The 16603-nt window shown below is 42.2% G+C and overlaps 1 protein-coding gene across 1 annotated transcript in view; it reads left to right on the top strand.

The window, feature by feature from the left end:
- Positions 1-16603, top strand: part of BNIP2 (BCL2 interacting protein 2) — a 105832-nt gene that overhangs the window by 60446 nt on the left and 28783 nt on the right. The window contains exon 5 of the mRNA XM_068273594.1: positions 9262-9447. Coding sequence (XP_068129695.1) covers positions 9262-9447 — 186 coding nt within the window. The remainder of the gene's footprint in view (positions 1-9261; positions 9448-16603) is intronic.

Here is a 16603-nt window from a genome sequence, read left to right as displayed (position 1 = left end):
GCTATGAGTCCTGGTAATTCAGCCAGTCAGCGCTGTCCGGCCGCATGCCGCTCCCACAGCCAGGAACATTCTGCACCTGCGCAATAGTGCTGCACAGGTGTAGTATGCTCCTGGCGGCGGAGTGTGTGCATGCCCACTACGCCTGACTGGCTCAAGTACCTGGACTCATAGCAGAAGATCCAGGTGGTGGAAGAGGACAACAAGGGACTGATTATCCTGAAGGCGGCTGGAGGAAGCCCCAGGTATGTATAAAACTTTAATTTCATCTGTCTCAGGTTTACTTTGTTACACAGTAGTACTATACTCTACATATGCACTCCCCACAGAGCTGCAGGGAATCCACTGAGAATGCTGTGCACATTGAACACAGAGGTGTTGTCTGTTTACAATCCCCTTATTCCCCTGCAGAGTACCTGCACATCATTCTTACATGTACCCACACTTACATTGCCTAGGGCCTGATAGATGTTCTTTGTTCCGGTTTGTACCTTTTACAAGTACTCTTACCAAGGACTAGTTTTAGTCCAAAGGGAATAAATATAGTAGTCTACATATCCTTCTCACTTCAGTTGTCTTGTAAAATTCCTAAGCGTTGGCAGATAAGAGACAAATTTCATGTTACATACTTTTAATCAACAAAATTGTAATATGCAAATTAGAGGAGTCTGAGTCGTGGAGTCGGAGTCGGTGGAATCCTAAACTGAGGAGTCGGAGTCGGTGGATTTTTGGACCGACTCCACAGCCCTGTTTTTTTCATTGGCTTAACTTGCAGTTGAAGGGGCAATTTGCGTGCAGAATGCTTGTACAAACAGTGTTCTGGCTGACTTAGCTGTCAATTCCTGGAATATCTGCACACAGCCTAACTGACCTCTGACCTTAATAGTGCTAGAAGTCCTCCAGAGTGCATCACTTTGTATATTTAGCTCAACATACATTGTCCTTAGATGCTGCTGAAACCAACTTGATGTATCTGAATGTAAGCCAATTTTTAGGGGCATGAAAATAGATTCTTGTTTTATTTCAGTTTATATTTAGAATGCAGAGGGGACACTAGAAAATTCCTCCACTTCCTTTCTGTTGCCACTAAACACAAACAGCAAGTGTACCTCCTATTGAAGAGTAAACTGCAGAGCATGCTGGAGAGTGTATAGCTTTTCCATGTCACCTTTTCAACCACTGTTTGCCTCTATCTTCACTCCTCCTGCCTCGTTAATGTGAAGGACAACAGAATGACACATCACAAAAAGGGCAAGTTGGCCAACACACCCCACTCCCAATACTATGAAGGGTACAAAGTAATTGTTTTCCATATTTTTTTAGTACAGCTAAATGCAGCTAATTTTTCAGCGAGGGATCCCATGCACACAATGTTGCTTCTGTCTGAATGGTGCTAATATATATCCTGACTTGTAACAGCATTTTCAGCATATCTATTTACCAGTGCAAAGAAATGCATTGTGTTTCCATGTAAACCTGCCATGAGGGCAGACATCACTTTATTTTCAGCGCATTGGTACATTTAACGGTTGAGGCATATATTTGAGTACTTACAAGGTTCTCTAAAATAAATTAATCAGAGATCTGTTTTTGATATATAAATTTCACCAAGCTGAATTTCTGATTCCCCTTTCATGCAGTGGATCTGCTTCGCTCCTAACATAAGCTGCTTTGGAAGTAAACCCCCACCCCTTGGCTTTTCTCCTCACCCCCTTAACCCGGCTTCATAATGCTCTAGCTGAAATTGCTTTCTATGTAGCAACCAGCAAGAGAGCACAGGAGGAGACTGTAATTCAGCATCCTGGTGACAGTAGAATGATTTCTCATCTCCTGCCACCAGTCAGTCCAGCTAGAGACACATTTTCTGCTGTTTCATTGGCTACCCAGAGAAGAGAAAAAAGGCTTGGAGATAAAATGAGTAAATAGAGGATAGGAGTTTGCACAGATTTGTGGAAGTGGGAAAAGAGTGAGAGTTGCATACACACTTAAGGTGTAATGTGTGAAATCTGATCATAGACAGATCTTTTGCCTGGCCACACACTTCACAGCGATTTGAAAAATATTTCAGCATGCGGTGCCAATGGAGTGAGATATTACCTCCTCCAGTGCTGGTGCAGCTGCCCACAGCTGCTTACCACTACTATGCCAGTTGTGGGGGTTCCTCTCCTGGTAATTACGCCTCAGGGGACTCGTGTAGTGGGTGCATACCAACAGATGAAAGGTTAAGTTGTCAAAATGCAAAAGGGCTCTTTTATACTGCAGACGCAATGTGATTACACAATTCCATTTTTTAAGTGATTGCGATTTTTCTCTGGATACAGAATAAATGCAGTATGCAAGACGTTTGCGATCGTGCAAAATCAGGTCGCAATGATATAAAAGAGTTTACACAATTTTCACAACTTTGAAGATGTCCTTACATCTTGTGATTTGCTTGCAATCAGAAATGGATTGCAAAATGCAGCAAATCGTGTCTCATCTAAAAGAGGCCTCAAGGTTGGCTCCTGTAAAAGCATGTTAGATTCACACATGGCCAGCTGCTTATCGTCACTCCTACATTGCAGCACATACAATTTGACCCATGCAGTACCCAACAAGCATAAAGTTGAAAGTGTACTGTTTCCACTTGTGCCCGGTGTGCGTTTCTGAATCACAAGCGGGCACTTGTTGCAATATATGCACACATGTGACTCCCTCTAGCTGTGCCATACTGTACATAGCTATGGAGAAACCCATGTGGGATGCAAAAATTATGCAGCGTGCTGTTCGATTTTTTTTCCCCCCTCGCATGCAAATTGGACACAAGCCTATTAATTTCAGTAGGCTGCGTTTTTACATCTGTGGGGAAATTCTGTGAATTTGCAGCAGTGGAAACAGGCCCTTAAAAACCTGAGATGGGGCAGGAAATAAAAATATATGAACCTGGGGCTTCCACCAGCTCCCTCGCTGTGCGTAGGCCAATTGTGGATGATTCAGGTGGTGGTGGAGGAGGACGACGAGGGAGCAATCAGGCTGGAGGAAGCACCAGGTTTGTAAAAAAAAAAAAAAAAAAGAAAAAAAAAAAAAAGTTTACTCAGGTTTACTTTAAGATTATGCATGCATTTTTATAAGACCAAAAGAAAGGTAACAGGTGGCTGACTTCCAAGCTCTGTGTAATTTGCATTGAAACGCTGGATATTTGTGTTCTCACTCATTTCTCATACCTGCTTAGTGTAATAAAACCTTTAACATTCTCCATACCCTTTTTCAGTGTGTTCATAATTTTACATGCCATGTGCACCATTATGCTTCCTGCCTGATTCTCGCTGATTTTCTCTATTTGATTTTTAGGGTTAAATATTTTCTTTTAGGGCCCATTTCCACTAGACGCTTTGCAATTCGGAAACCGCTCTGCAGCGCAAGTAAACTGCAACCAATTCACATCAGTGGAGTAGTTTCCATTGACACGAATTGACCTACGCGATGCGACGCAGGGGAAGTTATGGATAGCATGCTGCAGTTTTCCACAGCACGCATCAAGGTCCTCAGAGCCGCTGTCTGGAAGCCACATGACACTGCATCCAGTTGTCCGGGAGAACACCGGAAGTACCTGCGGAGCGATGCGGCGATCACATCGCATTCAAAACGCCAGTGGAAACGGGTCCTTACACATTAAGCAAGGAACATGAAGAGAACTCTGCGCAGGTGCAGTGCTGTAGAGCGGATTAAAGTGTTAGTTTCTCAGCAGAGGGAGGAGGTGGACTTCATTAAGGGTAGGAACACACTAGGAACAATTGCATATGCATTTTCCTCTATGTGATATGGAAAACGCATATCCGATTTTGCCTAGTGTGTTCCTACCCTAAATGATTTGCGCACATAGGGAAAGACTAGTTGCTGGTCTATCCTAACGCCTTCCTGATTTTCTTGTGGGTGATTATGGGATAGTTAAGGAGCTTGGGCAGCTTTCCATCCAATAAAATTGCTATTTTTCCTCAGTAGAATAAGGGTTAGAAACTATCAACAGTCTCTTAGTTGCTCTTTTGAGTTTGAAAGAATGCCTATTCCACTAACCAGGTCACAGAAATCAAGAAGTAAGGGCAAATCCCTGCAATGGAGACCTCTGCTGCATTTAAAAACGTATAAGCCTAGAAAATGTTTGGATGTCTGTGAGGTTGTAATTAATGCCTTTGTCCCTGGGTAGAAGATTCGGAAAGATGTTTAGGCTAGTGTTCCTGTTTACAGTGATACGCTACTACTGCAGAGAAAGGGCAAAAAAAGAAAAAAAAAAAAAAGTCTTGTGGAGCACTGACACGTCATTAATAAATCTGCCATTTCAGTTAAATTCTTGAATTGCCAGGCAACTGCAGCATGGGGGGGGTGCACAAGTGGCTCAAATACACAATTTCTATTACCCAAACACAGGCCCTTGAGCATCGGGTAAAAACGTCACTTTGCATCACCTGGGGCTGTCATGGGTTCTGTATTAGTAATGTTTGGTATGCTACACACTTTCAGTATTAGTTTTGCGTCCTGCCACCCACAGATCAGTGCTTAATACAAACTCCTCACCCACACAAAGAACTTGCATAATTCATGCAGAACAAACAAAGAAGCTCTGCACAAGTCTTTAGCAATGATTAAAGGCAGGCTTGTTAAAAGTATTTCCAGTATACCGGTAAGTGGAAATTTCTCCTGTGATAGAGGGGTCATCAAGAGACCCTTCTCAGAGTAATTAATAAAAGGTAGCGACTCTGGGTATTTGAGACATACTCAAAGTACACTTGTCAGGAGAGGAAGATGACAGCTGCTATTGCTGACCTCTCTGAGGTAGGGGTCACACTTGACTGTCAGTTTTCAATGTGCCTTTTTTTCTGCATGGTTTTTTCTGCACACCATGGCCCATATGCAAATCCCTTTTTCTCCTGAGTTTTCTCCTAGGTGATATTTTCACACCTTGTCATAAAATGCCATTTAAACCACCATCAGGCAGGAAAATAATCAAAATAATTTTGATAATACTTTATCACCAACTTTTAAGGCTTATACACACCCATTAACAATCAGTCCAACTATCTTTCAAACTTGTCTGTTCGGAGATGAGTTGGGTGTGTGTACAGCTGACAAACCAGATGACCAACTGATAACAGGTTGTTTGCCAGATCCAACCATTGGATAAGTCTGACCAACTATCAGGCAGGTTGGAATCTGTGTACAAGTCTTTTGAACAACTTTATTGTTTTTTGAATGCGGACATATTGTCAAGTTTGTAATTTAGCTTGCACGCATAGTATTTAAAGAGACACTGAAGCGAAAAAAAAATATTATGATTTGTATGTGTAGTACAGCTAAGAAATAAAACATTAAGATCAGATACATCAGTCTAATAGTTTCCAGTACAGGAAGATTTAAGAAACTCCAGTTGTTATCTCTATACAAAAAAGCCATTAAGCTCTACGACTTTCAAAGTCCTGGAGAGGGCTGTTTTCTGACTTTTATTATCTCAACTGTTAGTTAATTTTTTACTTTTCCTCTGCAAGAGGAGAGGTCATTAGTTCACAGACTGCTCTGAAAGAATCATTTTGAATGCTGAGTGTTGTGTAATCTGCACATATTAGAGAATGATGCAATGTTAGAAAACACACTATATACCTGAAAATAAAAATATGAGAATATTTTCTTTGCTGCTAATCTTCTAGTAATTATTCATAGTACACAACCAATTCATTATATCATATATTTTTTTTCGCTTCAGTGTCTCTTTAAGTGAGTTGGTTGTTTATTTTGGTTGGTGTGTGTGTACGTACTTGTCAGGTATGTGTGGTTGGTCATGTTGTGCAGTAAGTTGTGTATTAAAGGAGTTCTGTTACGGGGTTTCTAAGGAGGAAACCAGACACTTACCTTGGGCGTCTATCAGCCCCCTGCAGCGGTAATGTCCCACGGCGGCGTCCTCCCATCTGCCGTTCTCCGGCCCCGGTCTAGCGCGGCATGGAATCCAACTGCGGCTGCGCTACAGTGGCCGCGCATCCACTCGCTTCCGCCTGCGTCATCGGAAGCTTACTGCGCAAGCGCAGTACAAGGCTCCGTTGTACTGCGCCTGCGCAGTAAGCCTCAGATGACGCGAGCGGAGGCGCGGCAACGCGCATTATTCGTCTGTGTGACAGCCGAATAATAGCCCGGTGCCGGCTGCGGGGAACGGCGGATGGGAGGAGGACGGCATGGGACATTACCACTGAAGGGGGCTGATAGAAGCCCCAGGTAAGTGGCAGTTTTTCTCCTCAGGAACCCCCACAGAACCCCTTTAAGTTGGACGTGTGTATGAGCCTTTAGGTATGTTTTCAATTGTGAAATGCTTAAAGAGGAACTGACGCGAAAATTTTAAAATTTAAAACACATACAAATAAAAAGTACATTTCTCCCAGAGTAAAATATGACAAATTACTTTTCTCCTATGTTGCTGTCACTTACAGTAAGCAGTAGAAATCTGACATTACCGACAGATTTTGGGCTAGCCCAGTTCCTCATGGGGGGTTCTCAGGGTTTTCTTTATTTTCAAAAGCACTTAGTGAATGGCAGTTGCTCTGTCCAACTGCCAAAAAGTGTACAGCGAGCAGGGAGGCTGGCCAGCATCTTTGTATTAATCATTTTCAGGGAGTGCCTTTATAAAGAATAAAGGCCATGCTGAGAATCCCCCATGAAGAGATGGACTAGCCCAAAACCTGTCGGTAATGTCAGATTTCTACTACCTACTGTAAGTGATAGCAAGATAGGAGAAAAGTGATTTATGGCTCATTTCACTCTAGGAGAAATGTACTATTTGTTTTAAATTTTAAGATTTTCACGACAGTTCCTCTTAAAGTTATTATAAAGGGAATATGAAAATGATCTCATAGGAAATAACTCAGGACTAAGACTTGTATGTGGGCCCATGTGTGTTTGTATGCAGAACAATTGCTATTTTTTTTCCCCAAAGCATCTAATGTAATTGATGGAGAAAACCTACATTGTGCTGCACAGCTTCCATTTTTTTCTCTGCATGTGAAAAATACATTAAAAGTGACTTCCAAGGTGAATAAATATATTTAGCTTTACTTACCCGGGGCCTCTTCCAGCCCCTAGAATTCATGTGTGTCCCTTGCCACAGCTTCGGTCTTCTCCTGGCTCACGCTGGCAGCCTTACAACGATCACCGACTTTCCCCGGTGGGTGCAATAAACTCTCGGTGATGAGGGCACACGCCTAAGCATGCGCAGAAGATGCCGACCCATCGGGAGTTGGCGATCTTTCAGATGCTGCCAGTGGGCGCCAGGAGAAGACCGGAGTTGCGCGAGGGACACGTGACTTCCAGTGGCAGGGAAAAATCCTGGGTAAGTATATTTTTTATTTTATGTATTTACCTCGAAAGACCTTTAAGTGTAAACTAGCCCATTGTTTACCAAGCACTATAACATTGTGATCACTTAGCAATGCCGTCTGTGCCTCTCCTCTGTGGATTTTCTGTTTTTACACTGACGAGTCATAAACAGCTTGCGATTGCAGTGTCAAATCCTCTCCAAAGAGTTTTCTTTTCTCCTTTTCGATTGCATGCATATTTAGTGTAGGTTGTATGCAGTTTGTAATTGGACAAATCAGATACACTTAAAGCGGATCCGAGATGAAATACTAACTATAACAAGTAACTTGTCTATATATCTTATCTAAAGTTTAGATAGTTTACACAGCAAATCTAGCTGCAAACAGCTTTAATAGAATATGATGATTTCTTTCTGTGATACAATGACAGCAGCCATGTTGTTTGTAAACCTTACACCGAGGCAAGCTTATCTGCATCTTGAGCAAAAAAAACTAATCCCCCTTCCTCCTCCCCCCTCCCCTCTGCCTCTGAAATCTCTGGCTAGTAATGCCTCCCCCTCCTCCTGCCCAGACTGAGCTCCCATGAGCCCTTGCTACTGTCTGAAAGTGCCTTGGCTCTCTGAAAACCTGTGGGCGTGGCTTGTTTAGTTTATAGGGAATTTGCGTATTAAAACAAACAAAGTATTTGGCTTGAGGAATGCCCTATAAACAATAGGAAAGGAACACAATTATGCAATGAGTAAAAGTTAATCTCAGATCCACTTTAATAATTTTTGGTGCAATTCAAAGCTGCATACACTGTGCATAAAATGTGTATGCAAGACAGAATTAGCATCTCATTGACCATCTCTATTGAAGAGCTTTGTGTTTGGACAGTTCTGGGTGATTGCTTAACCTTTCTATGTGCCTTTAGTGTAAAAACTTACATTCCAAAAGTTGTTGAGAGGCTAAAATAACACCTTAGTGATGGAATCAAGCGTTAAAGCAGACCCAAACTCTAGTAAAGCATACAATGAAAGGTGTTTATTTCACATATGGTTACTGAATAAATTCAGTGGACTGTGCTTTGTGCGTGTTTAGCTAGATTGGAGTATCTTAGCAGCAGCTGTGAATCAGAGCGGTGTGTGAGCTCTCTGCCCTGTGTAAACACAGGCTTAAAGTGTACCAGAGACCTGATAAAAAGATTTGATACTCACGCGCGGCTTCCTCCAGCAGCATAAACACATCTGAGTACCACACCGTCTTCCCGCGGCCTGCCGTTCAGCCGCAATCAGCCCTGGTAACAGACTGTCGGGTCTAGTCTGAGTCTTCTGTGCGTGCGCCGAAGACCCAGACTGAACCCAACTGAGCAACCAGGTGAGATGATACTGAGCACTAGTAAAACATGATGATCATGTTATTCAGATATGTGGAACATGAAAAAGATGTAGATCAAGTGAAGTAGATGTTTAGATCAGGTTCTCTTTAATGGATAGTATATGTGCAGTGTAGAATAAGTACACATTTGTTCCTATGTCCTTAATCACAAATATACATTCTACCTTCTAGCTATAATCTAGTTAACATTCCTGATCCAAAGGGACTGACCGTGGAGAAGCACTTTGCATGCTAGTATAATCAGATGTTTCATTGTTACATAGTCGCTGCCACCATGATTCTTTTTTTTTTTTTTCTTTTACTTTGAAAAGTTTGTCAAAATACATTCCACAGGTACATTTTTACATTTTTAGTACAGTTATTTCACAGCCATGCATACATTGATCTCTGGAGTACCATCATGCAGTGGCATTTTGTACGCAATTTTTGTTAAGCTTTTGTGGTATGACATTGTGAAGCTTCTGCATCATTCTATGTATTGGCAGCAGTTCATGTATGAAAAAGTCTTTGCATGATTAATACCAATCTCATTTATTTCCTTCTGTTCCCTCCTCAGTTCCTAGTCCAATTGAATTAAATGGTAGTAAAAAAACAAAGAAAAAACTTGTAGCGCCCAACTTGAGTCTAACACTGGATCGCAGTGATGGTTCCATTTTATCTGAGGACTTGGATGAAAGCGGAGAATTGGATTTAGATGATGTAGATACACCTTCTGATAACAGCAACGAGTTTGAATGGGAAGGTAAGGATCTTTAATCATTATCTATCGGTAGTAAACATTTATATGCACAGTCATACAGTCTTTTTAAGAGTACCTATACATGGACAACAAATTAACAACTGTGTATATCTCTGTCTTTCTTGTTTTAAAACGTAGTATATATTTTTATTAATTTAGGTATATATATATATATATATATATATATATATATATATATATATATATATATATATATATATATATATAGGGCTGACCTATTACGCAGCGTTGTACAGAGAGTGTCTTGTAGGCCTGAACGATTTTAGGAAAAAAATTTCAATTTCGATTCTATTCACGATTTTCAATACACAACGATGGATCAGCACACTGATGGGGGGTATGAGTTCCCCCAGTATAGGTAGCCACATATAGGTGCCACCAGTATAGTTTAGCCAGCTATAGGTGCCACAGGACAGGTTAGGCAGTGTATATGTGACACAGGACAGGTTAGGCAGTGTATATGTGACACAGTATAGGTCAGGCAGTGTATATGTGCCACATGACAGGTTAGGCAGTTTATGTGCCACAGGATAAGTAGGTTAGGCAGTGTGTAGAGGGGCCTCAGGACAGGTAGGTTAGGCAGTGTGTAGGAGCCACAGGACAGGTTAGGTAGTGTGTAGGGGCCACAGGACAGGTTAGGTAGTGTGTAGGGGCCACAGGACAGGTTAGGTAGTGTGTAGGGGCCACAGGACATGTTAGGTAGTGTGTAGGGGCCACAGGACAGGTTAGGCAGTGTGTAGGGGCCACAGGAGAGATTAGGCAGTATGTAGGGGCCACAGGACAGGTTAGGCAGTGTGTAGGGGTCACAGGACAGGTTAGGCAGTGTGTAGGGGTCACAGGACAGGTTAGGCAGTCTGTAGGTGCTGCAGCCTCCAGATCCCCCTCCCTTATGAATTCACCTGCTCCGCTCCCTTCTCCTGCTCGCGGCCCCCTCCTCCACTAAGTTCTATTACAGTCGAGCTAACTGCATTGCACGCTGCGCGGTGAGCCGCATGGAAGAGGCAAAGCGTGTTGCCTAGTAACGGTGGCCACCAGGAAGTGACGTCACACTTCCTGGTACAGGCCGAGAACGATCGCCGGCTCTTTCCTGCGGCTCACTGCGTGGTAGTGCAATGCGGTGAGCCCTACTGTAATGGGAACTTACTGGAGGAGGGGGCCGCAAGCACGGGAAGGGAGCGGAGCAGACCAGGCGGCAAGATCGTCCCAAGATCGTCATTGCCCTGATCGTGATTTTCGGTTTTAAACTAAAAATCGTTCAGCCCTATAGTCTTGGCACTAACTGTCCCTCAAAGGGGGCTTACAATTTAGTCCCTACCATAGTCATATGTCTATGTATGTATCGCATGTCTAGGGCCAATTTTAGGGGAAGCCAATTAACAAAACTGTATGTTTTGGGGATGTGGGATGAAATTGGAGTACCCAGAGGAAACCCACGCAGACACGTGGAATACCATACAAACGCCTTGCAGATGTTGACCTGGCTGGGATTCGAACCGGGACCCTGCACTGCAGGGCAAGAGCGCTAACCATTATGCCACCATGCTGCCCCAATATATACGTTTATACTATGATTAGATAGTCCCCAGTGCAGCCACTGTACAGCAGCCTAAAATCTGTATGGGAAGAGTACAAGACCTTAGAGATCAGCAGAGAACAGAGGCGCCAAAAGGATAAAAACAATATTTAAAAGTTTTAAAATTATTGCTTAGGAGGCAGTGGTGGACTCACCTCCCACAAGCAGACACAACAACTGTGTATTCACAAAAGGGACATTTATTGGTATACTCCAAATAAGGTCGCAACGCGTTTCGCAGGTCAAACCCGCTTCATCAGGCAATTATAGGAAGGAGCACACAACAGCAGTATGTCCAGATAGCACCTGGCGCCTATAATTGCCTGATGAAGCGGGTTCGACCTGCGAAACGCGTTGCAACCTTATTTGGAGTATACCAATAAATGTCCCTTTTGTGAATACACAGTTGTTGTGTCTGCTTGTGGGAGGTGAGTCCACCACTGCCTCCTAAGCAATAATTTTAAAACTTTTAAATATTGTTTTTATCCTTTTGGCGCCTCTGTTCTCTACCATAATACTGATTGTATCCACCTTTGGTGGAGGGGGATACCCCTTCTTGTTTTTCAAGCCTACAGAGAGCGACTTCTTATTCCTGAGTGAGGACAGGCTAATCTCCTCACCTGCCTATACAGTGGTTGCCTGGAGGTAACCCTGGTTTGTGAGTATACAATTCATACTCTTTCTAATTATCCAATTACCTTGACATACTACACCATATCGGGCTCTCGGTTCTTCTCTTCTTCATCTTAGAGATCAGCAGTCACTTGGAACATATAGGCTGGTCTTGAGGAGGAACTGTAATACACTGCCCATGTACAGTGACTGAACAGTGCCAAGGCTCATAGTGACATTAGAAAGATGTATGACAGGAGGGCTTACTCAAGAATACATAGAAGGCAAAACATTTTTATTACAAAGTACAAAAAAGTACAACTCTCTCTTAAGGTGACACTGAAGTGAAAAATTATGATATGAATTGTATGTGTAGTACGGATAACAAAAGAATATTAGTAGCAAAGAAAAGTCTCATATTTTTATTTTCCGTGATATAGCTTTATTTTTATGACATTGCATCATTTTCTAATATTTGCGGTTTACAAATTACACTCTATTTTAAATTATGAATCACAGCAGAGCTAATGGTCCTCTGAACTTTCTGGAACTTTAAACCGCGAGAGACAGATTGAGATAAGTGCTTCAGAAAACAGCACTGCAGCTGACCTAAGTTGGGTTGAAGACCGCAGAGAAGCTCTTTTGCATAGATAACGGAAGTTTCTGAACTCTTTTGTACTGGAAACAATATGAGACTCATATCTGTGCTGCTAATGTTCTATTTCTTAGCTGTACTACACATACAATCATACAAATCATTATCTCATAAGTTTATTTTCACTTCAGATTCTCTCTAAGAAATGCTGCAGATGTTGCAGCATATTACTGATACCCCATAAATACAAAACGTCATGCATCTGTGCATGAAACGTCACCACTGAGCAGAGTGATTTACGGAGGTTGAACTAATAGTGTCTAAACGTGAGTCAAAGTGCTATAAATGGTGACCAACACAAAACCCAAAATGAAATGCACAAATTGCTGTAAATATAGATGGATGAATAATACAATTTAAACAGTCTCAACATTAGCATGTGATGTAATTATGTTGTGAGCAGCCAGCTACAAAAGCAAGTCACTGCCAAAATTGCTGAGAAACCGGTAATTTCCTGACACGTTTGCAGTATGAATTCTTAACGTATGCTCTGACAAGATAGATGGCTGCTTCTGGTATCCGCTTCACCACCTGTGCATCAGCTCTGTACACAATGCAACATAAGCCATATGAAAGTCTCTGTGCTGTAATGTAAATGGGAATTTTCTCATCTAAATACTGGAGGTAATGTGCTGTATGATTTGATTGGCTTATTCAACTGCATTCCTGGGTCAGGGGACATGTTCAGGTTAAGAGAAGCTTACATATTCTATTTAGGACAATGGCGATGGATGACTGTAAGTCTTCCCTGTACGCTGCTTGTGCTGCAAGTAGTTGTCCTCATAGTCATTTTTAGGACAGCCCAATAGAGGCAGTTCAAATGGCCATCAATTGCAGGATTATGGCATGTCCATGGCATCCTGCTCAGCTGTGAATGAAGGAACTCTGTTTACCACAAGATGCTCAAATGGAATTTCATCATATCCTGACCTCCAAACAGCCAGCTTATAATGTGACATGTCACTACACTGAACAATACACACTCCTCACACAATAAATATATATAGAATATTTACTTTTAATGAAAACTGCAAACCTTTAAACCGTTAAAGGGACACTTAAGTCAAACAAAAAAAATGAGTTTTACTCATCTAGGGCTTCCAATAGCCCCCTGCAGCTGTCCGGTGCCCTCGCCGTGTCTCTCCGATTCTCCTGGCCCCGCCGGCAGCCGCTTCCTGTTTCAGTGACAGGAGCTGACAGGCTGGGGACGCGAGTGATTCTTCGCGTTCCTGGCCACAATAACGCCATCTATTCTGCTATAGCATATATCATATACCATATAGCAGCATAGAGGGTGCTAATGTGTCTGGGAACGCGAAGAATCACTCGCGTCCCCAGCCTGTCAGCTCCTGTCACTGAAACAGGAAGTGGCTGCCGGCGGGGCCAGGAGGATCGGAGGGAGACGGCGAGGGCATCAGACAGCTGCAGGGGGCTATTGGAAGCCCTAGGTGAGTAAAACTCATTTTTTTGTTTAAGTGTCCCTTTAAGGGCCCTTTTCCACTAGCAATCGCAATCACAAACGCCAGCGATTGCGATTTTTCATTAATTCTGGAATGCGATTTGTGATTTTCTTTTGCATTGCATTATCATTGTAAAAATCGCTCCAGCAAGCGATTGCGATTAGCGATTTCCATTATGAATCACTGTAGTGGAAAATACTTCTCGTGATTTCTATGATAAAGTAACAACTCTAGCGCTTTAAAAATCACTAGCGATTTGCAATTTTGCGATTCAGCAATCACAATTGCTCTTGGAAAAGGGCCCTAAAGGTGACTGAACTCCTGAACATCCCATTTAATGAATGTTTACTTATTATGCACATCCAGGCATTGGCCTCAATTCACTAAGCTTATCTCCTGTCTTTAATAACTCTTCTAGAGCTGTTACCACGGTGATAAGGCATGTAGTATTCAGGAAACATTTTACCTCAGGCAAACCTAAAGTTAACTCTTCTGTCTTTAAGTTAACTCTATGGCCTCAATTCACTAAGATCATGCTGGAGATAATAAGGCAAGAGAAAACTTACCTCCACATAAGAGAGAGTTATCTTATCTCTTCATTCCTTAAGTTACCTCCTCTGTAGTTAAGTTACCTCCTCTGTAGTTATTTTACCTCCTCTGTAGTTAATTTACGTCCTCTGTAGTTATTTTCACATGCAGTTAATAAACAGCCTGTCTTTAACTCTGGAGTTATTTTAAGGATTGAAGAGTTAACTTAAAGACAGAAGAGTTAACTTTAGGTTTGCCTGAGGTAAAATGTTTCCTAAATACTACATGCCTTATCACCATGGTAACAACTCTAGAAGAGTTATTAAAGACAGGAGAAAAGCTTAGTGAATTGAGGCCTTTGATACTTAAAATAACTCCAGAGTTAAAGACAGGCTGTTCATTAACTGCGTGTGAAAATAACTACAGAGGAGGTAACTTAACTACAGAGGAGGTAAATTAACTACAGAAGAGGTAACGTAAGAAATGAAGAGATAAGATAACTCTCTTACTGTGTGGAGGTAAGTTTTCTCTTGCCTTATTATCTCCAGCATGATCTTAGTGAATTGAGGCCAATGAGTACTTCTATGGTCAGCCCATATTGCCATTGCACCATATGCTATGTCCTAGAGCTCCATCTGTATTTTTTGATTTATGCATGTGGGTCCTATACCAGAGGGAACATCTGTACAATGTGAAGGAAGAGAGAACCGAGAGCCCAATATGGTGAAGTAAGTTTTGACAATTGATAAATTATTTAAGAGTAAAATAATACTCACAAACCAGGGTTACCTCCAGGTAACCACTGTATAAGCAGGTGAGGAGTTTGACCTGTCCCCACTCAGGATTAAAAAGTCGCTCTCTGTAGATGAGAAAAAGGGTATCCCCCTCCACCAAGGGTGGATGTAAAGTGCAATATAAGCTGAACAGAGGCGCCAATAGAATAAAAACAGTAATTAAAACGTTAAAAGTTCGCTGAGGAGGCTAGGGTGGCTCCGCCCCCTCCAAGCAGACACAGAAAACTGCGTAATGTAAACAGAACAAATTTATTGGTACACTCCAGGGTAATAATATACAACGCGTTTCGCGGGTATGGGCCCGCTTCCTCAGGCAGTAGAAGTTGGAGTACACTAATGGGGGGAACAAACAAAGGCACGTATTGGTGTGTGGTAAGACAAAAATGCTCAAATGCTTTTGGCAAGGCAATACCGATCTCATCCCTCTTTTTCTCAAACATTTAAATCATAACCAGGCCGGACTACAATTTACATCCAATCACGACACTAGGAGCATCGAATTCCTAGATCTAACATTATTCGTCGAAGCGGATCTCATCAAAACAAAAACATACTTTAAACCGGTAGATGCCAATAACTATATACACTTTGACAGTTTCCATTACCGCCCCTGGACTATCAATACTCCCTACAGCCAATTTAGAAGAATTCACAAGAATTGCACTGATGTTACCGACTACAACACACAATCAAAATTACTTGCAGACAAATTCCATAACCGCAAATATCCCAAAAAACTGATAAAGGATGCTATTTTCAAAGCCAAAAAACCCAAGAACACCAACCCCCCTCCTGATCACACACCATCACCCACTTCTGATTGCCCTCGTTTCATTACACAATTCAATGCCCAGCATCCCCAAATCCGTTCTATCTTGAAGAATAGATGGGACATCTTGCTGCAAGATCCATACCTCCGTCCTATCATCCCCCCCAACCCCGCCATCACATTCAGAAGAGCTCCTAATCTGAAAAGCATTTTAGCACCTAGCCGGTTAAGAATACCAACAACGGACAGTGACATGAACGACTCACCCAAACCCGGATGTTCACCCTGCAATAAGACTAGATGTATGGCCTGCCCATTCGTACAAACCACCACATTATTCCAATCCCTCAACACCAAATTACAATACTCTATCAAAAACTACTTAACTTGCACCTCCAGATACGTCATCTACATTATCACTTGTCCCTGTCACCTTCAGTACGTAGGGCGCACCACTCAACCAGCACGTAGTAGAATTGGACAACACAAAAGAAATATACTCAAAAATTTCCCACTCCACAGCGTATCAAAACACTTTGGCACTCACCACCACAGCGACCCTTCCTTGTTCCGGATCACCCTTATCGAATCCATCTCACAACATCAAAAGGACGCTTTTGAAAAATTGAGGGCGAGGGAGATGTTCTGGATACAAATATTAAAAACCCTCACACCTGAGGGCCTCAATGAACAGTTAGAAAAAATTTACTAAACAACACCATAAATATTTTTATTTCGAGTAGTCGC

This window comes from Hyperolius riggenbachi, chromosome 3 (assembly GCF_040937935.1).
Source record: "Hyperolius riggenbachi isolate aHypRig1 chromosome 3, aHypRig1.pri, whole genome shotgun sequence".
In the NCBI taxonomy this organism is placed as follows: Eukaryota; Metazoa; Chordata; class Amphibia; order Anura; family Hyperoliidae; genus Hyperolius; species Hyperolius riggenbachi.
Note: the sequence above shows the minus strand (reverse complement) of the source record. Positions and strands in the feature narration are given on the sequence as shown.